The sequence below is a fragment of the Anabrus simplex genome, chromosome 5, assembly GCF_040414725.1.
Source record: "Anabrus simplex isolate iqAnaSimp1 chromosome 5, ASM4041472v1, whole genome shotgun sequence".
NCBI classification, from domain to species: domain Eukaryota; kingdom Metazoa; phylum Arthropoda; class Insecta; order Orthoptera; family Tettigoniidae; genus Anabrus; species Anabrus simplex.
This window is the reverse complement of record NC_090269.1, coordinates 117,003,796-117,031,529: the sequence shown is the minus strand read 5'-3', so window position 1 is coordinate 117,031,529 and position 27,734 is coordinate 117,003,796. Positions and strand designations below refer to the sequence as shown.

Here is a 27,734-nt window from a genome sequence, read left to right as displayed (position 1 = left end):
CTCAGCCTCGGGAGGTCAACTGAGTAGAGGTGGGTTCGATTCCCACCTCAGCCATCCTGGAAGTTTCCCACTTCTCCTCCAGGCGAATGCCGGGATGGTACCTAACATAAGGCCACGGCCGCTTCCTTCCCTCTTCGTTGCCTATCCCTTCCAATCTTCCCATCCCTCCACAAGGCCCCTGTTCAGCATAGCAGGTGAGGCCGCCTGGGCGAGGTACTGGTCATTCTCCCCAGTTGTATCCCCGACCAAGAGTCTGAACCTCCAGGACACTGCCCTTGAGGCGGTAGAGGTGGAATCCCTCGCTGTGTCCGAGGGAAAAGCCGACCCTGGAGAGTAAACAGATGATGATGATGATGATGATGATTCATCCCGAAATGGTGAAATGGTCGGTTTCGAATTACACTTGTTTCCCTAACAGTAATAGACATGATGTTTCCACAATCCCATCGATATAATAATAATAATAATAATAATAATAATAATAATAATAATAATAATAATAATACATTGAGATACGTACTAAGCAGCATGCGGTTACCAAACGCAATGTTGAAAGGCAGAATTATTGGGACCATGGTGATAGTACATACAAATTGTAACCGACTTTGGACATTATTCGCAGAGCACGTTGCTAGGCCTGCTGGTAACGTAAGGCCCTAACGAAATGTAATGGACCTGAACGAGGCAAGAATAATAGTTCGTACTAATCTCTGGGACCATTGGATGAGGGTACAAAGAAAACAGGTTTCACATCTATTAGATGAAGTATTGCGAATAAATTCACGCTCACGACGTGGAAAGGGCGCCTTTCAAAGCTGACCAATGAAAACGATTGTTCGTCCATTTCTAGGATCGTAGTATGTAAGTGCAAATGGTTTCTAGAGGGCCCACTGCAATCGCTGTTGACGATTAAGATGCCAGATACCATACCACCTGGACTACATTTACGAAATAAAAAACATACGCCTCAACCCAGGATCGACCACTCGACCTCCTGCATGCTAACCCAAAACTCTATCCACTGCACCACGTGTACAGTACGACTAACTTATGCTGACAGAGGTAGTTACCCTACATGTGGTTACAGTGTTGCCAGATTGCTACTCTTCAACGTCGTTTTTCTGCCGAATATATACTCGCAAGACGAAAATTTGTAAGAGACATTTTTTTATTGCTGGCATGTGAGGAGTCGCGCTGCGACGCCACAGTGCGCGAATTACGCTTCACCCTGTATATGTATTATTTGGTAATCTACGTGTTTAAGTGTAAGAGAGTCCAGCTCCATGGCCAAATGGTTAGTGACCTGGCCTTCGGTCACGGGGATCCCGGGTTCGATTCCCAATAGGGTGGGGAATTTTAACCATCATTGGTCCATTTCGCTGGCACGAGTTATGGGTGTATGTGTCGTCTTCATAATCATTTCATCCTCATCACGACGCGCAGGTCACCTATGGGGGTCAAATCAAAAGACCTGCACCTGGCGAGCCGAAGATGTCCTCGGACACTCCCGGCACTAAAAGCCATACGCCATTTAATTTTTCTTCTTCTTTATATGTTTATCCTCCAGGGTCGATTTTTCCCTCGGACTCAGCGAGGGATCCCACGTCTATCGCCTCATGGGCAGTGTTCTGGAGCTTCAGACTTTGGGTCGGGGGATACAACTGGGGAGGATGATCAGTACGTCTCCCAGGCGGTTTCACCTGCTATGCTGAACAGGGGTCTTGTGGGGGTGATGGGAAGATTGGAAGGGATATACAAGGAAAAGGGATGGAAGCAACCGTGGCCTTATGTTAGGTACCATCCCGGCATTTACCTGGAGGAGAAGTGGGAAACCACGGAAAACCACTTCCAGAATGGCTGAGGTGAGAATCGAACCCACCTCTACTCAGTTGACCTCCCAAGGCTGAGTGGACCCCGTTCCAGCCCTCATACCACTTTTCAAATTTCGTGGCAGAGCCGGGAATCGAACTCGGGCCTCCGGGGGTGGTAGCTAATGACACTAATCACTACCCCACAGAGGCGGACTATTTCATTTTTCGTACTATTAATAACTTATTATTATTATAATTTATTATATATAATTCACAATTTTACAATTTGGCACAATGTACATTATTATTATTATTATTATTATTATTATTATTATTATTATTATTATTATTATTATTATTATTCATCGTTGCAGTAGTACTCAGCTGCGACTCTCAAGGTAACTAATTCTTATCCCAAGGTTTTCAACACTGATATAGTACAATTATCAAGGCACTTCTTGTGCTTCTTCTTCTGCTTCTTCTTCTGCTTCTTCTTCTTTAGTTTCGGCCGATTACGGGCCACGTTAATTCGAATTCAGCTTCATCAGTTCCTGGGCTTTCATCCTCGTCCAGTACTCCGCCATCCTTTCACTCTGCAAACTCCTTCTCTCTTCTGTCCAAGGTGCTTGGGTACGGGATTTAACTTTTTCTTGAAAACTCCTGATAGTCTTGACCCTCAACTTGTAAACATCCCTATTGATGATTTCTTTTCCCTGTATTCCCATTTTCTCGAGGTCCTTCTTCCCCTCCCGACGCCAGCGCACCGTAGTTTTCCTGGTCACTAAACAGAAACCGTATTATCCGATTGGTCAGTCTTCCCGGGTTCATTTTGTAGATATGTCCGAAGAACATGGCTCTCCTCTTCCGGATGGTATCTCACATCTTTGCCATCTTGAGGAATATATCCTGGTTTGCTTTGTTTCTTTATGATCCATTCTATGTTCTTTAGATCTCAGTAACTTCCTCAAAATCTTACTCTCCACCAGTTCTAACTTCTTGACCAATTCTTTTTTTATGAGGTTCAAACATTAGCTGCATGTAGCATATAGAACCTCCGGCAGAATCACTGTCTGCTTGTGTCTAAGTTTTGTACTGACCGAGATCTTGTTGTAAGTGTTCATAGTTCGTTTTATTGATTCTGTTAATAATAATAATAATAATAATAATAATAATAATAATAATAATAATAATAATAATAATAATAATAATAATAATAATAATAATTGTTCCGAGGTATCTGTGGAACAGCAGAGGTGAAAGAAGGTGCGGGGGTGAACAGGTCTCAGGCTACGAAATTAAAGTTAATTTAAAAATTAACAAGGTTATATTTTCTTTTCAAAATTCAGAAATAACAAGAATGGCAGGTACAGAGTAGCAAGGCAACAAAAGTACAATTACAGTATTTACAGGATTTGGGCTTCGGGCCCCGAACTCACAATTCTTGGGCAACTAGCCCAACTTTACCCCAAAACAAGATTTAACAGAGGGGCAGAAAACCCCATTCATGCCCAGGAGCACTTGCTCTAAATTACACAGAAAAGCCTCCTCGAGGCATACATACTCAATTTTCAAGAAAGAGCCACTCGCTCTCAACTTTAAGCCTATCAAAGGCCACACCAAACTCCACCTTCAAGTTGTCCTCTAAGGACATAGACACGGGGGTAAAATACCCAACCTATTGAGGTCTATTAAGTGAAAAAAAAGGTTAATTACATGACCTCCAAAATAACAATTTGAGAGGAGGCGATCTGCACTCCTAATACCTTTTGTTTAAAACCTAATCTGGCTCTAGGCCGCTAATGCAAGGGCTAATCCCATACTAAAGAGGTGACTTTAGAAGGAAACAATTTACATTACGTTAAGGAAGAATCGGTTATGAAAAATAAGTTCACCTCAAAACAATATGAGTGGGAGCTCGAGAGGGTTAAGCACTCTCTATCCCAATATGTAGCTTTAAAAGAGAATCGAGACTAAGAGTCTTTACATTTTAGGGAAAGTTACATGGTGGAAACGCTTTGGACCCGCCCCGAGAGTTAAACTGCTGAGCTAGCAAGAAAATAAGTTATTAAAAGGCCATTACCTTGTTGTTGAACTGCTGCCCGAAGAAAGAGGCGCTTCCCGCCCCCTGCTACGTACTTTACACTTTGAAAGATGGTACTGAAGTGGCGCAGAGACCCGAAAATCAGCAGTTTATATACTCTCGTGGAAAGTTCGAGGCGTTTCGGAAATGAGAACACCCGCCCACAAAACTTTATTGGCTAGGGTTAAGCAAGATATTCAAGTTGGAGAAGATACATCGGATTGGTCAGAAATTAATTAAAGAAATTCGGGATTGGCTAAATTCAAAACAAGGGGAAGGAAAGGGTTATACAGCCAACTTAAACAATAACAGAAAGAAATTTAACAAGGAACAAACTTTTGAAATAAAAATTTCTCCAAAAAAACAGTTATTTCACTTCGCACTAGGGTGCACCATTGTAGTTCTTCAGTAGTGTCCTCTAGAAGAGAAAGTTCACACTTCTTACTATAGGTAAAACAAAAATACATCGAAAACGACCCAGTTCAGAAACTCCAAAATTTCCAAGTAGTGACATCTTCTGAGAAACTTGAAAATTAACACAGTAGATAAAGTTCAGACTTCCTCCAGCAGAGGAGTTTCAACTGGCGCAAAGTTTGAATTAGCGGCGTGGAGGTGTACCGCCCGGTGCAGACCTCCCCCCCCCCCAAAAGTCCCTCCAGGGGTGACACATGAAATTTGTTTGAAAACCAGGTTCAAGTTATGATGTTGATATGGAGATTAATTGCAGAAGCATTTACAAAAATTTACTAAATTTGGTTTGATCCAGTTTCAAAATTCTTTATAGATATTGCAGATGTAATGTCTTTATGTTTGTAGAAGTTGAATTCAGAAGGAAAAACCTTTAAATTCTTGAAAGAGAAGAAAATTTTCTAAGTCCACCAGATATTGCAGTAAAATCCAAAAAAGTAATAATTGTTGATGTGAAACTTCCATGTAACTGACTAAATATATCAGTTGCCGATGACTTTGACGGCCAGGCCAGCCGCCGCTGCTTGAGTCCAGAGGAGGCCGCTCGGACCCCTCAAGTACCCTGAGATACCGCTCGCCCGCACTATGAGAGGAGTAGAGATGTTGAAGCACGCCGCGCCCGCGGCGAACATATACAGGCTGCGGGCAAGTAGCAGGTTGTGCGCCGCACATCAGCCTTGGCCGGGAGGAGGGCTCCGGCTCGCCGTGCACAGGTCGACCACGCTGGAGTAGAGGGGGCCCTTCCTCTATCCCAGTCGCGGCACGGCGCCGCGCGGCTGCGGGGGCACTGAAACATTAAAGCTCGACGGCAGAATTTTTGTTGAACCAGAATGATAGGAGGGTACATTCATTGTGGTGAGGTTGAGGGGCCAGCGGCGTGGAGAAATTCTTTTCATAAGCAAGCCACTGTGTGTTGTGGAGCAGGAGACGCGAGCGTGGTAATGGCCGTGGCAAGGACAGGATGGCAGTTTAACTGTGCGGGGAGGGTTTACAATAAATGCTTAAATATAAAAAAATATTATAGAAAGGGCAGAAGGCCTTAAAAGTGAAACCCCTCAAAAATATAACCTTCATATTTCTTTCAAAATCATATGAAACAAATTAGTACAGGAATTATACCGGTTTCACCTGCGACAGGTGAACCCTAAATATCATCTCGGTGGCTGGATTACTTAAAAACAACGTAACCGGCGTAAGGAAATCGAGAATGATACACGGCCCATGAAATCTGGGGGCAAGCTTGCCCGCGGGAACAAAATTCTTGACCATCACCTGGTCACCTACCTTCAAATGGGTGGGTCTCCGTCCACGATCATATCTTTCCCTAACCTTTTCGTGAGACACTTTAAGATTGGCTTTAGCCTTCTTCCAAAGACCTTTAATGTTGTCCGGGTCTATTGTCTCAGGTAGAATGTCACTCAGAGACCAGAGGTTAGAGAGCGGCGTGTTGGGAACAAACTTGAACATCAAAGAAGTTGGAGTAAACTTGTGAGATTCATGAACCGCCGAATTCAAAGCAAAAGCTAACCAATGCAAGGACGTGTCCCACCTGGAATGATCTTCATGATGATAGGCAATAAGCGCGGACCTGAGATTACGATTAACCCGTTCAGCCAAAGATGGTTGAGGGTAATAAGCAGAAGTCGTCACATGAGAGATGGACAGGTCAAGCAGAATTTACGAAATAGATTAGATGTAAAAGCCTTAGCATTATCAGATACAATATATTGACACGGACCAAAAGAAGCAAAGATAGAATTTAGACAAGTAATGGTGGACTGAACGGTAGCCAGCTTAGTCGGAAATAACCAGGAAAATCTTGTAAAACCATCTACATATACAAGAATGAACTTGTTGGCATTTCCCTTTGACTGGGGGAAGGGTCCTACATAATCAATATACAGGCGTTCCATGGGGCGCGACGCTTGATGAGAAGACAACAGGCCTACCTTGGTGGACATGGTTGGTTTACTAAGCAAACAGGATTTACAAGCCTTTACTAGTTCACGGATTTCACCGTCCATACCCTTCCAGATGAATCTTTCACGAATCTTTTCACGAGTTTTAAAGATACCAAGATGCCCGCCTAATGGGGTCTCATGATAGTACTTGAAAATCATAGGTACAAGAACAGCTGGAACGACAATCTTCATCATCTTATCATGCCTCGATGGGCAACATAAAACACCATTCCTCAGAACATAAGGGACGACATGTTCCCCAGAAGAAAGGGTTTCCATTATCGGAGCCAGCGTCGGATCTTCACGTTGGTATTTCTCAATATCCCTAAAGAGCATGGGAGCATCTGTTAAGATGGCATTAACATCAAATAGTATGGACTCGGGAGGTGATGAACTGTCGACCGGTTCATGGGTCTCAACGTCGCTGGAAAACATACGGCTGAGTCCATCAGCAACAACATTTTCGGTACCTCTGATATGCCTGACATCGAATTGGAAGGCAGAAATACGGATGGCCCAACGGGCTTTACGACCAGTACGACGCGGCCTACCTAAGACCCAGCTTAAGGCTTGATTATCTGTCTCCAGGTCGAATTTGACATGTTCCAGATAGAGACGGAACTTCTCTAAGGCGAATAAGACTGCCAAACCTTCGAGCTCATATATGGAGTATTTTGCTTCTTGAGCCGATAGAGTCCTAGATGCATAGGCGATGGGTCGCCTCCCTAATTCAGTCTCTTGAAGAAGGACTGCAGCTACCGCCGACGACGACGCGTCGGTATGGACGATGAATTTCTTTGAGAAATCAGGCATAGCAAGGACAGGGGCATTACAGAGAGCTAATTTAAGATCTTCAAAAGCGGCTTGTTGAGAAGGTCCCCACTCAAATTTGATGCCTTTCCTACGAATAAGGTTTAAGGGCGCCGCTCTATTAGCAAAGTTAGGAATAAACTTCCTGAGGAAATTCACCATACCAATGAACCTGGCGATACCTTTGATGTCCTTGGGAGGTTTAAAATCACGGATGGCCTGTGTTCTAGAATGATCGACTGCAACACCATCAGGTGAGACAATATGCCCTAGGAATGACATGGAGGGCTTAGCAAAGGCAACCTTGGACAACTTCACAGTTAACCCAGCCTTACGAAGGCGATTGAGAACTTCTCGCAGATGATCTAGATGTTCTTCAAAGGTTTTCGAAAATACGACGACATCATCCAGGTAGTGATACAAGTACTCAAATTTGATGTCGGAGAAGACCCTATCTAGCAATCTAGTGAGTACAGCTGCTCCCGTGGGGAGCCCGAAAGGCACGCGGTTGTATTCATACAAATTCCAATCCGTGGCAAACGCTGTAAGATGTTTAGACTCTTCGGCAAGGGGAATTTGATTATAGGCCTGATTCAAGTCCAAGATAGTAAAGAACTTGGCCTTACGAAACCATGAAAAACAAGAATGAAGGTCAGGAAGGGGCACAGATTGCAACACCACCTTCCGATTGAGAGCCGTATAATCAATGACAGGCCTGAAGCCACCTTGGGGTTTCGGGACTAGAAAAATAGGCGAAGAATACGCCGACTTAGAGGGCCTAATAATACCATCCTTCAACATCTGATCGATGATTTCTTTCAGAGCCTTCATTTTAGGTGGAGATAGCCTATATGGTGGAAAACGGACAGGAATCGAATCCGTGACCTCAATTTTGTATTCAATAAGGTCAGTAACACCAAGAGTATCAGAGAACACCTCTGGAAACGACTGACACAGCTTACGAATACTATCAGCCTGCTCCTCAGGTAGATGTCTAAGGTCTAACAACATCTCATCCTGGGTAGGCGAAATAGATGAACATGATGCAGAATTACATTTCAATAATGGAATTTTACAATTAGACGCAAATTTGAAAGTGCACGACCTACTCTGAAGATCGAGCACAAGACCAGTGTGAGAAATGAAGTCAGCTCCCAATATAATGGGGCAAGACAAGTGCTTGGCCACAAACAGTTTAATTTTCCATGTAAATTTAAAAATGCGGATTTTGACATTTACAGAACCTAGAATTTCTAATGGAGATGAATTAGCCGAAACATATTGAACAGGAGATGAGCCATAGTCAGGTAGTTTACAAACAGATTTCAATTTTGAATACCATTCAGCCGAAATAATAGAACAAACGCTGCCTGAATCTAATAGAGCAGTTACAGATTCATTATTTGGTTCAATTTTAAGAAAAGGAACAGGTGCGGGGGTATCCGCCGCAATCCTAAGACATTCTTTGGGGCATTCAAAAGATGAATTTGAAGGCTGACCTTTCCCTGAATTTTCGACCTGTTTACCAGGGGCTGAGCCTCGGAAAGATGGATTAGTCGACTCAGCCGAAGCCACTAGTCACTTTTTATTATTGGAATTGGTGGAATTTGCACCAGAAGTTGAGCAGGAGGGGGTGCTATTTGAATTTGGGCAATTCTTGGCGATATGCGAGAAAGCCCCACATTTAAAACAGCCTTGTGATGAACCAGCTCCATTATTTGCCCTACTAGATTTGATCAATGGACACTTATTGCGAAGATGGTCAGGTGACCCGCAAGCATAGCATTTACGAGGTGTGACAGGTCGGCGGGGTGGAGGCCGAGGATTACCAAAAGAAGGAGGAGGTTCTTTCGCTACACGCAAGGAATCGGCGTATCTAACTCCTTCCGCTGAGACAGCCAATGCTTCAAGTTCAGAAAAAGTTTGCGGGCACGCCGCGAAACATAAATATGACCTATAGGATGGTGAGATACCTTCCACAATAGCTTGTACAATCTGATCCTCAGGAAAGTGAAGAGCAAACACCCTCGTATAAAACTTAATATCTTGGATGAAGTCTGCCAAGTTTTCATCCAAGCGCTGTACATGATAATAGTACTTCTGAATAAGGGATGACCTTGCCCTAGCCGGGATGAAGTTAGCTAGCAAGTGGGCGTGGAAGTCTTCAATAGATGATTGCTCGGCAATGGCTCTCACTATTTTGTCTGAGAGAATACCAATTGCATAGGGATAAATGATTTGCAAAATCTGACAAGGAGAAAGAGAAAAAACAAGAGCATGGTCCTGGAACTCAACTAACAACCTTAAATAGGAAATAACTTCACTGGTAGTGTTAACAGAAAATTTCGAGATACCTCTGAGCAACATTGCCAATGGATGAGGCAAGCTGCTGAACCCAGGTGACATAGTAGGTAAAGGTTTAAGTGGCAAAGACGTTAATTCAGAACGTACATTATTCAACGAGGTTCGGCGTTCAGACTCGTTGTCCGATGGGGCAGAGGTTGTTTGAGCTGCAACGGTTTTCCTATTGACATCTCCCTTAGGAGGCTCTTCCTCGCTACCTACATTCACCGTGGTGGGTTGATCGATTTTGGGAGGAACTTCCCCAGTTAACAATTGGGTAACCTTACTAGATAATTCAGAAAGATTGTCAAGAACCATACTAGCTTCCTTCCTCTGAACGTCATTCAACTTTAGAGACAACAGATCGTTAACTCTATTTGAAAGATGAAATAGCCTGGCTTGCACACGCTTAATTTGATTAGGCGAAGGATCATTTTCTTCAAAAAAAACTAACTACAGATGCTAGCTCAGTAGTATTATCAGCGATCGTGGAAAGAGAGTCGTCAATTTCTTTCTCTCCCAAAGTGGGGATGGAAATGGGCAAATCAAGGGACTCTCTAAGCTTATTTGTGTCTACCGCAACCGTGCCTCCAGATTGCACATTTCTGATAGTTAACTCATAGATCAACTCCTCCTTGCGCAAATAGTTAAGATGGAGAACATCGCGAGGGCCGGGCATGATGACAGAATAATTTTGAAAAAGGAAAAAGCAAAAGTTCCAGCAAGTGAGAAAATAGTTAGAGTTGAAATCAAAGCAATGTTTAGCCATCAAAAGGGGCTAAATTGAGACCCATTAAACCACGCTCTGCTACCATTTGTTCCGAGGTATCTGTGGAACAGCAGAGGTGAAAGAAGGTGCGGGGGTGAACAGGTCTCAGGCTACGAAATTAAAGTTAATTTAAAAATTAACAAGGTTATATTTTCTTTTCAAAATTCAGAAATAACAAGAATGGCAGGTACAGAGTAGCAAGGCAACAAAAGTACAATTACAGTATTTACAGGATTTGCGCTTCGAGCCCCGAACTCACAATTCTTGGGTAACTAGCCCAACTTTACCCCAAAACAAGATTTAACAGAGGGGCAGAAAACCCCATTCATGCCCAGGAGCACTTGCTCTAAATTACACAGAAAAGCCTCCTCGAGGCATATATACTCAATTTTCAAGAAAGAGCCACTCGCTCTCAACTTTAAGCCTATCAAAGGCCACACCAAACTCCACCTTCAAGTTGTCCTCTAAGGACATAGACACGGGGGTAAAATACCCAACCTATTGAGGTCTATTAAGTGAAAAAAAAGGTTAATTACATGACCTCCAAAATAACAATTTGAGAGGAGGCGATCTGCACTCCTAATACCTTTTGTTTAAAACCTAATCTGGCTCTAGGCCGCTAATGCAAGGGCTAATCCCATACTAAAGAGGTGACTTTAGAAGGAAACAATTTACATTACGTTAAGGAAGAATCGGTTATGAAAAATAAGTTCACCTCAAAACAATATGAGTGGGAGCTCGAGAGGGTTAAGCACTCTCTATCCCAATATGTAGCTTTAAAAGAGAATCGAGACTAAGAGTCTTTACATTTTAGGGAAAGTTACATGGTGGAAACGCTTCGGACCCGCCCCGAGAGTTAAACTGCTGAGCTAGCAAGAAAATAAGTTATTAAACGGCCATTACCTTGTTGTTGAACTGCTGCCCGAAGAAAGAGGCGCTTCCCGCCCCCTGCTACGTACGTTACACTTTGAAAGATGGTACTGAAGTGGCGCAGAGACCCGAAAATCAGCAGTTTATATACTCTCGTGGAAAGTTCGAGGCGTTTCGGAAATGAGAACACCCGCCCACAAAAACTTTATTGGCTAGGGTTAAGCAAGATATTCAAGTTGGAGAAGATACATCGGATTGGTCAGAAATTAATTAAAGAAATTCGGGATTGGCTAAATTCAAAACAAGGGGAAGGAAAGGGTTATACAGCCAACTTAAACAATAACAGAAAGAAATTTAACAAGGAACAAACTTTTGAAATAAAAATTTCTCCAAAAAAAAAAAACAGTTATTTCACTTCGCACTAGGGTGCACCATTGTAGTTCTTCAGTAGTGTCCTCTAGTAGAGAAAGTTCACACTTTTTACTATAGGTAAAACAAAAATACATCGAAAACAACCCAGTTCAGAAACTTCAAAATTTCCAAGTAGTGACATCTTCTGAGAAACTTGAAAATTAACACAGTAGATAAAGTTCAGACTTCCTCCAGCAGAGGAGTTTCAACTGGCGCAAAGTTTGAATCAGCGGCGTGGAGGTGTACCGCCCAGTACAATAATAATAATAATAATAATAATAATAATAATAATAATAATAATAATAATAATAATAATAATAATAATAATAATAATAATAATAATAATAATAATAATAATAATAATAATAATGATGTTATTATTTCTGTTCATTTCCATATGTATTTACGAAGCAATATGCCGTTTTATTTTTTTGTGCATTATGGAGTATAGTAGATATTTTATGTGTATGCCAATTAGTTCAGCATAGTAGTGTAGAAATTAGGTTCAGATTTTATATTACTGGTAGTATGGTAGTACTGGTTAAGTGTAAGACATGGACAAGTGTCCCTAACTTTGCCAAGTATAATACATGATCTATCTATCTATCTATCTATCTATCTATCTATCTATCTATCTATCTATCTATCTATAAGCCTTTGGGCCTCAATATTGATGATTTTAGACTTTCTGAAATTCTGATAATCCTCTCTGTCCTCTAGAATGTGTTTTCGATCATTTTTGAAGCTATTTATTGTTCGTTCGTCGGAAAGACAGACACTTCTCTCACTTCTTCACACTTCATTTTTATCAAATATTCACTATATGATTTTGCTTTATTGTAATACTTGCAGAGAGCTACACTAACTGTTAGCAATGATTCACGGAAATTTTATTACCTCAAGACTGTTGATTCACTCGATTACATCATACTGAGGTCAGGCACTTGTTGCTAGATACACTGGTCTTTTCTCTTTAAAATGAGATATTGAGCACTGTCGTCACGCGTGTTGTCTAGGAAATATTTCGATTCTACAGTTTTCAAGTTGTTGTAATCCTCATTGGTTCTTCTCCCTCCTGTTTCTACCACCTCCATTCTCAAACGTAGTCTTGGTGGTTAGCTACGTCCAGTGATTCATTCTCATTTTCTGATTATTTGTCAGATGAATCACTTGTCTCATTAGGTGTTCCTTTCGAACGCAAAGCTGCTGGGCTGCGAGTATTTTGAGTGTATGTTGCATGAATGGTGCTTGTTATTACTGTGCGTACGATGTGTCTGGGCTCGTAGCCAAGTATGCCCTTTACGCTCTATGCATTTCCAATATGTTTTTTTTTGTAAGAAAATAGGGTATACGTTCGACAGAATATTAACTTTGTGTTGAAGAGTATGTTCAATAGAATTAACTTTCTAGACGAGTACGCACCCGTTGAAGAATTTTCTTTTAGAAATTTATAAAACCTTTCATATGTATGAGACATACTTATCTACCGAACTCAATGGAGCTTTATTTTTTACTGTCGTTTTGAGTTTCAGCAGTTTAATTTGCTTTTGTGACTACGTTTGCTCTTTGTAACGTTTTGTTGCTGGATTTATGTAAATATCCCTGTTTAATCACATATGAATTTTTAAAAGTATAATTTTTCTACGTAGCACCGTCTAATGGCGAGGATGGGATAGGCAAGGGCTTGGAGTGGAAAGGAAGTGGCCGTGCCCTTAAGGGGAACCAACACATTTGACCGACCAAAATTGCATTTTTTAATTTATTTTTAATTTTAAATTGAAATTTTCTCTTTTTAACAGTGCAAAATGTTTGTTAATATCTCCAGTACTTTAGGAGTTATGACCAAAAACGTGAAGATCTGTGCCCAAGCAAGCCCTTTATCTGTGAGTTTGTTGCTCGTGTTCCGGAACTTCTGTTTATCAGCACCGTTTTGCTGATGACTCTGAAAGTTTTTAAGATATTAAGATGAAATTTTGCATGCATGTATATTTCATAGAGAAGAAGAAGAAGGTGTACTAGAATTATTGAGCTAGATTCATTGGTTAAGTTTAAAAAAATATTTTCAAATGTTATTTACTAAAAAAAAATGACTACCTGAAAATAACTTCATGAAAAGATATTTGTACTTGATGGGCTTGACTGATTTTAGTACAGGTTGTAGCTGTAACATTACTAATCATATATACACTGACTGACAGAGCAAATGCAACACCAAGAAGGAGTGGTTCGAAAGGGATGCAAGTTGGGGAAAAAACAGAGACGGCACGGACGAATAATTGATGTTTATTTTAAACCGATATGCAGGTTACACAATGCGCACGGCATCGACTCAGTAGGATGTAGGACCACCGCGAGCGGCGATGCACGCAGAAACACGTCGAGGTACAGAGTCAATAAGAGTGCGGATGGTGTCCTGAGGGATGGTTCTCCATTCTCTGTCAACCATTTGCCACAGTTGGTCGTCCGTACGAGGCTGGGGCAGAGTTTGCAAACGGCGTCCAATGAGATCCCACACGTGTTCGATTGGTGAGAGATCCGGAGAGTACGCTGGCCACGGAAGCATCTGTACACCTCGTAGAGCCTGTTGGGAGATGCGAGCAGTGTGTGGGCGGGCATTATCCTGCTGAAACAGAGCATTGGGCAGCCCCTGAAGGTACGGGAGTGCCCCCCGGCCGCAGCACATGCTGCACGTAGCGGTGGGCATTTAACGTGCCTTGAATACGCACTAGATGTGACGTGGAATCATACGCAATAGCGCCCCAAACCATGATGCCGCGTTGTCTAGCGGTAGGGCGCTCCACAGTTACTGCCGGATTTGACCTTTCTCCACGCCGACGCCACACTCGTCTGCGGTGACTATCACTGACAGAACAGAAGCGTGACTCATCGGAGAACACGACGTTCCGCCATTCCCTCATCCAAGTCGCTCTAGCCCGGCACCATGCCAGGCGTGCACGTCTATGCTGTGGAGTCAATGGTAGTCTTCTGAGCGGACGCCGGGAGTGCAGGCCTCCTTCAACCAATCGACGGGAAATTGTTCTGGTCGATATTGGAACAGCCAGGGTGTCTTGCACATGCTGAAGAATGGCGGTTGACGTGGCGTGCGGGGCTGCCACCGCTTGGCGGCGGATGCGCCGATCCTCGCGAGCTGACGTCACTCGGGCTGCGCCTGGACCCCTCGCACGTGCCACATGTCCCTGCGCCAACCATCTTCGCGACAGGCGCTGCACCGTGGACACATCCCTATGGGTATCGGCTGCGATTTGACGAAGCGACCAACCTGCCCTTCTCAGCCCGATCACCATACCCCTCGTAAAGTCGTCTGTCTGCTGGAAATGCCTCCGTTGACGGCGGCCTGGCATTCTTAGCTATACACGTGTCCTGTGGCACACGACAACACGTTCTACAATGACTGTCGGCTGAGAAATCACGGTACGAAGTGGGCCATTCGCCAACGCCGTGTCCCATTTATTGTTCGCTACGTGCGCAGCACAGCGGCGCATTTCACATCATGAGCATACCTCAGTGACGTCAGTCTACCCTGCAATTGGCATAAAGTTCTGACCACTCCTTCTTGGTGTTGCATTTGCTCTGTCAGTCAGTGTATTTATTGAACAAATCAACGAAATCAACGACTTCCCGCAATTACGGGTTGCCACAATGGACAAAGTAAAGCATATCACGATAGATAATGTTTTATCTGTGGATCAGTGTCGACCTCCGGATCCCAAGATAGCGGGTCCAAACCCGGCAGAGGTAGTCGGATTTTTGAAGGGCGGAAAAGAGTCCATTCGACACTCCATGTCGTACTATGTCGGCATGTACAAGATCTCTGGTGACACATTTGGTGTTTACTCGACAAAATTCATTAAATCTCAGCCATAGACGCCCAAGAGAGTTTCGGTTTACTCGGACTGCCATTTAGTGGGCCTAGAGTAAAACGGAACGTCGAAATTGACAAGCAGACAGCCAGATGGCATCAAATTGAAATGTCTGCACACGGTAGCTGAGGCCATACGATTATTATTATTATTATTTACTAGCAAATGTACCCATGCTTCGCTACGGTATTCTACAATGTATACGGATATCGAAGTAAATTGCTGTACATGAAGTGAATAAAACTTCTTAACTTCTTTAATTGCACGTCTCTTGGCGTTATCCGAGAAAATGCATAGGGAGGACCGCAGACGTTGTTTCCAATGTAAAGTGCGAGTTGCAGAGTTGTGATGATAACGACAGGTCCAATTGTCTGCCGCAATTCACTATGCGTAACGTCAGTCACATTTTGATGGGTAAATTTGTATATAATCGAGGGCACCTACACCTAATGATAGAGAGAATCAGGTAAAATTGTTTTAAAAAAAATCCACGCTCCCTTGCCTTCTGCTAGTCAAATCAAGAAGGGAATTATACATTACAGTGGTACACAGGCGTTGGAGAACTACCCTTCCCTATTCCTATTGCTAGTTAAAGTCGATGTGGGGAGTACTGATTACAACAGCAGACGCCCTCCTGCTGAGAGTTATTATTGATTTGTAAAGTATTAATTACAATGTAAGACACACCCCTTTCTAGAACGCTACAAATCGACTTAAATTAATAAATGTAGATCGACATACGGAAGTATATGCATGTTAACCTTCATTTACAGAATAACTGCTACTAAACGGTGCATTCATATTGAAAAAACGGATGGTATAAAAAGACGATTCTGGCCTCATTTAGCTATCTAAATGGCTGGCTCTATTATATTTCCTCGTATCTCATCTATTTAAAGTCAAGATTACTTTAGAAACGTTGAATAGGGTGCAATTTGTGTAAGGTTTTCACACAGTAAATTACTTTTCAGATACTTATGCGACAACTTCAAATATAGAATTTGGCTGGATGGGCCAATATTCATGTAGAATTTGATGATCCTATCTTTCCTATAAGTGAATCAAACCATCAATTTATACGTGTACAAAGTGCAAAATTTAGGTAAATCCAGAAATAGAGTCAAATTTAACATAAGGGGTAGAGATACGACACAAAGTCGTAGAACCAAAGTTGTATATCACTTCAAATTGAACGGAGATTGTGCCATCCGTTTTGTGATACGACCTACCGTTTAGCCACCAAATACCTCGAAATGAAGGTCTGCACCGTCCTTAAAATTGCCTCATATTTCGATATGTTTTGGGGGTAAAAAAATTATTTTTTAAACATCTCGTAAATTTTCCATCGGTTACAGACAAAAAAGCTATAATTTTGCCAAATGTCTATTTTCTAACTCGTCTGGGAGATTGTGCTGCCATCTTGATATGGGGGAGGGGGTTAGTAATTAGGACTTTCAGGAAACTTTTAAGCCAATTAAAACCTATAGGTTATCGTTCAGGATAAATATCACCGACTGTGTTCTTATGCAGATTTGAAACTCCCAACGTGTCCTTCTCAGAGAATTTTGAGAATTTTGGATTTTTCTAGGGATTCTGAAGTCATCAGGTTGTCTGGTACCAAGTTTTAAGGTTCTAGGATGCCTAGAATGGTCTCATTAATTCACGTCTGTTATCATTTTTATGCCTTAATTTATATATATACTACAGTATACTGACTTCTATTTATTAATATGGATTATATATTTCACCCGCTTCCGAAGTGGTTCTAGGGGCGTCTTACTCCCACAGTATATTTTCCAGGCAGTATGTCATACTTGAAAGTCATACTGGAACATACACACGTCTATTACCTTGGGCATTTTTGACAATTTATTTTTTCACCATTTCTCACCCTCCGGGGTCTCACAATTCATCTCAGCGAACCCGACAACTATGGATTCAACATTATTTTCGTTTGTTTTTGTATATCACTCTCCCATTGCCACCCACTACGAAGGAGACTGAACTTTAAAAAATTCCGGAGTGCCATTATTCATCTCAGCGACCCCCAAAAATATGAATTCGACACTACATTCGATGATTTGTACATCTCAGCCCCTCGCACCCCGCCCCAAAGGTTTCCTGGGCTGTCTTACCCCCATGTGGTTTGTCTCCTGATACTAAAAATCCGGAGTGTAGAATTCATCTCAGCGACCCCGAAGACTACGTATTCGACAGTATTTTCTATTATTTCTATATATCAATCCCCCCCCCCCGTCCCCAACGAAGAGGGCCAAACTTGGACATTAAAAACTTCCGGATTGTTGCTATTCATTTCAGCGAGCCCGAAAGTTACTGATTCGGCACTACTTTCGAAGATATATATGTCTCACCCCCTCGCCCACCCCGGCCCCTAAGCATTCCTGAGGTGTCCTACCCCCACGTGGTTTGTCTCCTGATACTAAAAATCCGAAGCGTACAATTCACCTCGCCGACCCCGAAAACTATGTGTTCGACACTATTTTCGATTAATTTTATATATCACTCCCTCCTCGCCTCCCACCCCAAAGGAGGATGAACTTAGACTTATAAAATATCCGGATTCTCACTATTCATCGCAGCGGCCCCGACAACTATGGATTCGACACTCATTTCGATTATTTTTATATATCACTCTCCCATCGCCCCTTACCACGAAGGGGGCTGACTTTGGACGTAAAAAAATTCCGGAGTGTGACTATTCATCCTAGCGACCACGAAAAGTATAGGTTCAACACTACTTTTGATGATTTTTGTATCTGTGCCCCCTTGTCCTCCGCCCCTAAGGTTTCCTGGGCTATCTTACCCCCACGTGGTTTGTCTCCTGATATTAAAAATCCGGACTGTACAATTCACCTCGGCGACCCCGAAAACTATGTATTCGACACTATTTTCCTTTAATTTTATATATTACTCCCCGCTCGCCCCCACCCGAAAGGGGACTGAACTTGGACTTAAAAAAAGTCCAGAGTGTCACTATTCATCCCAGCGACCCCGAAAAGTATGGATTCGACACTATTTTTGTTAATTTGTATATCTGACCCCACGCACACACCGCCCGTAAGGGTTCCTGTGCTGTCTTACCCCCACGTGATTTATCTCCTGATACTAAAAATCCGTAGTGTACAATTCACCTCGGCGACCCCGAAAACTATGTATTCGATACTATTTTCGTTTATTTTTATACATCCCCCCTCACCCCCACCCCAAAAGGGGATGAACTTGGACTTTAAAAAACCCGGAGTGTCACTATTCATCTCAGCGACCCCGAAAAGTATGGATTCGACACTATTTTCGTTAATTTCTATATCTGACCCCCTTGTCCCCCCAGCCCTAAGGTTTCCTGGGCTGTCTTATCCCCACGTGGTTTGTCTCCTGATACTAAAAATCTTGAGTGTACAATTCACCTCGACATTATTTTCGTTTAATTTTATATATCAATTCCCCCTCGCCCCCCACCCAAATGGGAACAGAAATTTGACTTTTAAAAAATCGGGAGTGCCACTAATCACGTAAGCGACCCGAAAAACTATGGATTCGACACTATTTTCGATTATTTTTTTACCTGACCCCTCACCCCCACCCGTAAGGGGCTATTGGGACTTACCCCCACAGTGCTCGTCTCGAGATAGCAAAGAATAAGTTTCAAAATTTGATTGAAATTTTTCCAGTGGTTTAGGAGGTGTGTCATTTTGCACACATACGTCCATCATCAGTCCCCCGCTGGCCCCCCATCCAAATGCGATTAGAAATTTGACTTTTAAAAAATCGGGAGTGTCACTATTCACCTCAGTGACCCCAAAAACTATGGATTCGACTCTATTTTCGATTATGTTTTACCTGAACCCCCTAACCCCCACCCCTAAGGGGGGTGGTTGTGGCTTACCCCCACAGTGCTCGTCTCCAGATAGAAAATAATATGTGTTCAAAACGTGATTGAAATTGCTCCAGTGGTTTAGGAGGAGATGTGTCATTTACACACATACATTCATCATCAGTCCCCCCTTGCCCTCCACCCAAATGGGAGCAGAATTTTGACTTTTCAAAAATCGGAAGTGTCACTATTCACCTCAGCGACCTCAAAAACTATGGATTCGACACTATTTTCGATTATGTTTTTACCTGACCCCCCTAACCCCCCACCCCTAAGGGGGGTAGTGGTGGTTTACCCCCACAGTGCTCGTCTCCAGATAGCAAATAATATGTGTTCAAATTTTGATGAAATTGCTCCAGTGGTTTAGGAAGAGATGTGTCATTTTCACACATACATTCATCATCAGTTCCCCCTCGCCCCCACCCAAACGGGAGCAGGATTGTGACTTTTAAAAAATCGGGAGTGTCACTATTCACCTCAACGACCCCAAAAACTATGGATTCGACACTATTTTCAATTATTTTTTTACCTAACCCCCTATCCCCCCACCCCTAAGGGGGCTAGAGGTGGCTTACCCCCACAGTGCTCGTCTCCGGATAGCAAATAATATGTGTTCAAAATTTGATTGAAATTGCTCCAGTGGTTTAGGAGGAGATGTGTCATTTACACACATACATCCATTTTTATATATAGTAAGATTATCGTATAGAAATATAGCGGTAATACGGATTTTTTATATTATGGAGGTCCGAACAGGTGAGATTTCAGGATGTGTAGAGATCCACGTATAGTGGTGGTAACTATTCTTTCAATGCTGTTCATAGGCAGGTCGAATTTGTTCCAGAATTCTACGAACAAAGCAGGTATTGTGCCACGAGTACCAATCATAGAAAAATATTCATGTATTTAGAAATTATCAGAGAAATGGCAAAATAGAGGCCATGATACACCGCCATTTTGAATAATTAATTATATAATTTACAAATATGTAGGCATATTATTAAGGAATAATATATTTGTCGTAGTAAGTTTCCTTTTAGTATTCGTTTTCATTGCTGCAGACTTTTTTAATATACCTCATTTTTTCTGTTCAAATGTGTAGGTCCCCCTTAATTAAGGTACAACCCTAGCATTTGACTGGTATGAAAGTTGGAAACCACGAAAAAACATCTTAAAGGCTGCCGACAGTGGGGTTCAAACCCACTGTCTCACAAATGAAAACTCACAGCTGGGCGACCCTAACCGCACGGCCAAGTCATTCAGTCTGGTTATTTCCTTCGTATGGGCCTTATGCTAGTACCTTCTCCGTATGGTTATAGAATGATATTCAACAATTCGTAAATACTAGGGAGTGAATTGTGTAGCTTTCTTTTCTTCCACAGAATTACCTGCTACCGTTCTTGGTCACGGTTAGCATGTGACCGAGGGTCTCTAGTTACATCACGTCTCTTCTCCAAGAAGCATAGCCAACGGCAACATTTTGAGACGGTGTATAGTACTTTAAGTTTGCTCTATGGTCACATGGGGGGGTTGTGCCCGGGAGCTGATATATGCGATTTTACGCTCTATCCTGAAGCCAGATTTTGCAGTTTACAAGTACTAATCACATTCTTTATGGAATTAAAAAGCTGTTTCCTGTCCATAATATATTAAGAAATCAAAATTAAAATATACTGATGTTTATTAGGGGGACACGTGACCCTGTGACCTTACGGGCTGACCTCCACTACTCTATCCTGTGCGAAGGGACATTGATGTTATATGCTTCACGTCCCACTTACTACTTTTAAGGTTCTCGGAGACGCCGAGGTGCCAGAATTTAATCCCGTAGGAGTTCTTTTACGTGCCAGTAAATCTACCGACACGAGGCTGACGTACTTCAGCACCTTCAAATACCACCGGACTGAGCCAGGATCGAAACTGCCAGCGCCTCAAACGTCTGAGCCACTCAACCCGGCTGTGCGAAGAGACAGGTGCAAAGGTACCATCAAGAACTACTAAAAGTCTACTCAGAAGACATATTGCACTCTAAACAATATGCCGGCTCCCCATACGTAGAATTGGGCCTCATAAAAGATAAATATATAAATCTGATATGGTACAAAATGAAAGGCTATCGTTAGATATTTAATGCATAAAACAATACAACATTTTACGTGCCGTTACACCATTTTTCCAATATCTGACGAAGACATCGCTTTCCATAAGTGAAGGCAAACTACACCGGGGACAGTTGCCAAAATCGCAGGATCAGGTCACGAACTGTCCTCCTCACAGTCTTAGTGTATGGGTCCACGGGAGAATATGTTATAACACCATAGAGAAGTTTGCTACTTACTGGTATCCGTGTTAGGGTAAATGTTGACGGTGCCATCCTGGATCCACGACGTCACCATGACGTATTCGGCGACGTAACTGGGAACTTGACAGCGGAGGACGGCTGTGTTTCCACTGATGACGTATTCATCGTACACCTGGATTTCGTACTTCTGCTTCACAACTGTGAACACACAACATGCCGAGGAGTTAAAATATATATCGGTACACAGTCATGTTGCTACTCTACAGAGATATTCAACATTAATCTGTTCTCCCAAACATCACTTGCTACATTTTGTAATATTCTCACTAAACTGTAAACATATTTTATTTTAAACGGTGCTTTCTCAATTTACTTAGTTGGATTAATGGGGTAGACTTGGTACTTGGTTTCTGTGGTAAATATTGTGATATCGAAACCTCTCAAAAGCGATTGATATTAAACCAAGTTGTTAAATGTGACATAGCTGATTCAGAAACATAATCTGTAATTAAGGAGTTAAGATCACTAAACATTACAATTTATTTAGTTTAACAAGTGACCTAAAATCTTATCACATGCCGATTAGTATATTCTTTTCTCCAAAACACTTTCCCATGTTTGTAAGGGGTCGTGGAACACCCGGTTCAACTTCGGTCGTGGCCTAAGGTTTGAAGCCGGATACACTACGCGTGAGTTCTGGTCAAAATTCTCTCCCAAAGTCACAGGTATTCAAACTAGAAATTCTTAGACTGGAAGTCGATGAGCTAGACTATTGCATCAGCGCATGGATAATCGTTCCAGCCTCACAAATTATACTATGATAAGTGTCAGATGTAGCTTTTACCACAAATTAATCGAATTCAGGTATTTAAGTTTCAACTTTTTTCAAAGTCGTACTCAGCCTACGAAGCCTGTAAATGTACCAGCCGTCAACTAGACAAACTACTTCAGTTACTAAATTCCTTTTACTCCTTCTTAAAGTTTACACTTGAAACTGAAAGCAATTTGAAGTTAAATTGTCTTGATTTAACTATTGACCACTCTCATAATGAACAACGGCTACAAGATGAATTTTAATGACAAATCTGCGGCTCAAAACAGGAGACATTAAATATTATTTCAGTGTACTCATCACTCAACCATGAGAATGAAAAGCGGACAGTTCTACAATACTACCGTTATGGATATAAGTCCATAGAGTCGAAGTTCTCCTAACACATTAAAATAAACAATGTAGGGCCTAGTATTTTTCTAAATCATCACCGAAAATCTCTGTGTGGAAGATCATGAAACTTGATAATTAATTTAAGGGTTACTGTAATTACAACCTTAGTTAATCATTTTGAAATTCATATTCAAGGGGAGTGAGTTAGTGAGGAAGGCCTGGACACAAAGAGAACAATAAATTGCCAATATCGTCTTCAAACCAAAAAGATGTGAATTACGGTATTTCCCATATTTTCTGTTTATATTTTCATCCGGTAAATAGCGAAACGTCGTGTCTTAGTGCTAGACGGCGTGTTCTGGGGAGGTCAGGAAGAAATTGGAATCGGCAGATACGTCTTCCTGTGGGTCCGATTTAACTGTTTGTCGTTCTAATGTTCAACCCATACGGTGGCATCTAGCTGAGCATACCTGATGAAATAATTACGGCCATTTTGCGTTATTGGATATTTTTGCTTATTAAGTTGATTCATATATTTACTGGCCGCCTCCTTTTGCTTAATGCTACTTCTAATAGCTCTTCCGTTATTTTTCTGAGTGGTATTGGAAGTTTGCCGCTATCTGTTCAGTTTAGTCACACTTCATGCAAAAGTTAACCTACATTTCCAAGAATTTGTCATAGTGTTGCTATTGAAATCTCTGTATTCTGATATTATATACACACTCTCAATCAGTAAATGGTCAACAAAAGTGTAATTAGACACAGTTGAAATTATAACGACGGTTATAATTGCTAGCATTAAATAAGAGTTTCTTCGATACTAAATTTCTAGCAGGTTCTTATGTTCAAAATACATTCAAGTAAACTCAATGTGAAAGTACAGATCTTCTGTCCTGAAAATGGGTTCCTTAACGTGCCAGTAAATCCAGTGACAAGGGTCTCTGGTATTTAGGCACCATTAAATAACAAACCAACCGACCCCGCGGTGTAGGGGTAGCATGCCTGTCTCAATCTCGGGCCAGGTCAGGAATTTTTGCCTGCATATGGTGGCTGGTTCGAGGTCCACTCAGCATACGTGATTACAATTGAGGAGCTATCTGACGGTGAGATGGCGGCCCTGGTCTAGAAAGCCAAGAATAACGGCCGATGGGATCTGTCTTGCTGACCACACGACACCTCGTAATCTGCAGGCATTGGGGCTGAGCAGCGGTCGCTTTGTAGGCCGTGGCCCTTCGGGGCTGTTGCGCCATGGTTTTTTTTTAAATACCAACCAACTGTACACCGATTCAATCCGTCGACCTTGAGTACATGGGGCAAGTGTCTAACCAACTACAATATGCATCCGTTTCTCCAATCTTCTATTAGCCTAGATTTCAAAGAGCCTAATGGTATATTCGTATTCTAAGAACTGCAAATCTGTAATTCCGAACAAAATTGACGAGTAAATATTCTATATAAAGTATCAGAATTCTAATTACATAAACAAGTGATCGAAATAATGCAACATGTATAGTATTTTTTCCGTCGCATTTCAAGTGGTATATTGCCTTAAAAAGAAAAAGCTAATTCCCAAATATAAGGTAGGTATTTCTCGTCTCACCGTTCTGGAAATTCTCAGGAAATGAAGGTTAATGTACTGAACGAATGCTCTGAAACGTCGGTCGAGTGCTTAAGACCCCTAGCAGCGTCACAAAGTCTATTATAAACTTTCAGCTGCATTATCCTGTTTATGAGTACAGAAAGTATTTTGAGTATATAACTCTAAACGTGTGTTTATAAAATTTACGGTTATTTGAGAATAGCCATCGCCTTACATAGTGTTCTGACATTAACTTCAAAAGGACTACGTAGTTTTCCAAGTGTTCAAATAGTAAGAATAGAACTGCTTAAAGTGAGTGCAGTGTCTTCTAACAAAAGTGCCTCCTTTCAGGTTTGAAAGGAGAGATAAACTTATGTGTTCGATTTCCGGACAAAGTATTCGTGATACAAAGGCATGCAAGTCGCTATTGTGAAAACTGTCACTCAAGTAAGTACCAAAGAAAATCAATAGGAAATAGAATACGGACTTTTAAGGTCTGAACTTGGTAAACAACAATCTGTTCATGAATGTAAAATGAGAACTTGAGTGTTAATAGTACTTTAAGCAACAAGCCTATAACGTCAATAATTGAGACATTCGTATGGAAATTATAAAACTTAATTACCATTATAGGCGAGTTGCATACGACTGTTATGCTCGACGATAATTATAACTCTATTTTTTAAATATTCATAAATTTCTGTCAAGATGTGGCTTGACAGTTGAGTTTACTGATCAGAGCGCAGAGCACATGCGCTGGGTTATTCATTTTCCGTGAGTGGATCAGAGACCTTGACAATGTCATATACTTTCAAAGCTAGCTTTATTTCAAATACCAATTGTTTATTGTATAGTTGGTGAAATGAATTTGCGGGAATGTGTGGTTTGGTTTGGAATATTGGAAGTAGAAAGTGCATTGTTGTTAATATGTGTGTCCGACATGTTTGATTTTGCAAAGAAGTGCGAAGCTAGTGCGTTGAGCGCAGGTCAGATATTATCCTTACCTAACTGGTCAAACAGTTGTAACATAATGAAAATCTGAACTCTGATTGATGGAGAATCTGTATTATAATGAAAATCTGAACTCTGATTGGTGGAGAACCTGTATCATAATGAAACTTGAACTATAATGAACCTCATTAAGATTCGATGATGATGATGATGATGATGCTTGTTGCTTAAAAGGGCCTAACATCGAAGGTCATCGGCCCTCATTAAGATTCAGTTTTCCGGCATATAATATTCATATTTCGGCATCGTCGAGCATAAGTTAATATATATATGGAACAAAATCTTTTACACAACAAGAAATTGTGAATGTTTTAGTGGGAATGTGTTCGTGAATTTCTCAGAAGTTATGTGTTTGGGTAGAGTCGAAACCAACCCCCATGTTGTAGAGGTAGCGTGCTTGCCTCTTACCAGGAGCTTCGGGGCCATTGCAAGGATATTATTTCTGGACCGAGGGCTGAAACGGGACCCACTCAGCTTCGTGAGACCAAGTGAGGAGCTGGCTCATATTAATTTCGTGTGGCTATTTCTAGCCGAGTGCAGCCCTTGTAAGGCAGACCCTCCGATGAGGGTGGGCGGCATCTGCCATGTGTAGGTAACTGCGTGTTATTGTGGTGGAGGTTAGTGTTATGTGTGGTGTGTGAGTTGCAGGGATGTTGGGGACAGCACAAACACCCAGCCTCCGGGTCATTGAAATTAACCAATGAAGGTTAAAATCCCCGACCCAGCCGGGAATCGAACCCGGGCTGGCTCATATAACAGGCAGTGAAACCGGTCACGGAAATGGCGCCCCAGTATCTTCAAACCATGTGGCTGGACAGCAGCCGGTTTGTCAAGCTAAGGCCCTTAGTGGGCTTCAAGCCACAATCCCTAATGAGATTCTGAGCCACGAGTTCGTTTGTTCCTGATAACATTTGTACCGGGAGATACATCTCAACACGCTCATTTAAAATAAGCGCCTTAATGAACTCCTCACTCGGTCAAAAGGTGAAACTGGAACTACTTGGAACTTCAATCAGAAGATGTCACCACTGAAATATTAAGTAATTGTTTTGTTGTGAAGTTTCCTAAACTAACTGAATTTCTCCTTGTTTTGTTTTGCTATACATCAAGAAGTTTCGATATTTTTTCACAGATGACACTACCAAAAAACTATGATCATTCACCCTGGTGCAAGGTGAAAGAACTTAAAACTTAAAGAAGTTTCACATTCCTAGGTCTATGTTCCTATGATCTATGTTAATTTATTTTTGGGTTGGCAATACTTCCTTTTCTTTCCGCCAGTTTTGAATCTAGCCAATCACGAATTATTGTAATTAATTTTTAACCAATCCCGCATTTCTTGTTCACTTTGAATCTGCCAATAAAAATTAAGTGGCTGCGTACTGATTAGTCTTGAATGCTCTCGAACCTTCCCTGAGGGTTTATAAACTGCGGATTTTCACGTTTCCTTGCCAATTGATCACCGTCTTGATAAGTGTGCGCGTGTTAGGCAGGAGGTGAGGCCGCCTCTTTCTTCGCTCTGCAGAACATCTATAAGGTAATGGCCACATAACTTCATTCTTTCCTGCTACCTCCGCAGCTTTATTCGAGGGGAAGATCCGACTCTTTAATTATGTAACCATACTTTTCTAAAATGTAACTTTCTTTCAGCTAATGTAAACATTTCATAAAATCTTTAATTGTAAGTCGGGGATAGAGAGTAATTTACCCTCTCGAGCTCCCCTTCATCTTGGTTTGAGGTGACTTCGTTTCCGTAACTGTTCTCTTCCTGCAGTGTGTTAAAGTAATTTCCATTCGAGCCACCTCAGTAGTGTGGGAATAGCCCCAGTTTCACTGGCCAAGAGCCCTGTAGGATTTTATATTTCATTATCTGGAGCGCAATGTTCGCCTCCATTCAGTTTGTGTTTCGGGCCGTTTACTTAACCTGTTCTTTTTCACAAAGGCCCTGTAGGTTGGGTACTAGATACCCCTGTTTCAATTTGTAAGTTGGGCCATGGAAGGGCAGAGAGTGTAAGATTTTGATGTTGCCTCGAGTAGGCTGGAAGAAACGGAGAGCCTGTTAGCTCTTTCAAAGTTTTGTAATTGTGAAGGGTGCCTCTGGAAGGCTTGACATTGAATTGTGGGAGCAAGTGCTCTTGAATTAGGGAATTTCTGCCCTTGAGTAAATGATTCTTTGTTTGAATTAAAGTTGTAAACTGGATCCGGTATCTCTGGAATTGTAACCTAGGAGCTTTTAGCCCAGAATTGTCAAGGTCTGAATCTTGAATTTTCCAATTTCTGCAATTGTCATTGTACCTGATGTTTCATTGTTATGAAAAATTGTTAAGTTGAAGTTCTAAAAGAAATATAGCCTTCAGTTCAAGTTTTAAATTCTTTGTGAT

At 41.8% G+C, this 27,734-nt stretch overlaps 1 protein-coding gene across 1 annotated transcript in view; it reads right to left on the bottom strand.

The window, feature by feature from the left end:
- Nucleotides 1–27,734, bottom strand: part of Dscam4 (Down syndrome cell adhesion molecule 4) — a 779,777-nt gene that overhangs the window by 439,683 nt on the left and 312,360 nt on the right. The window contains exon 4 of the mRNA XM_068227782.1: nt 21,635–21,796. Within this exon, the coding sequence (XP_068083883.1) occupies nt 21,635–21,796 (162 nt within the window). The remainder of the gene's footprint in view (nt 1–21,634; nt 21,797–27,734) is intronic.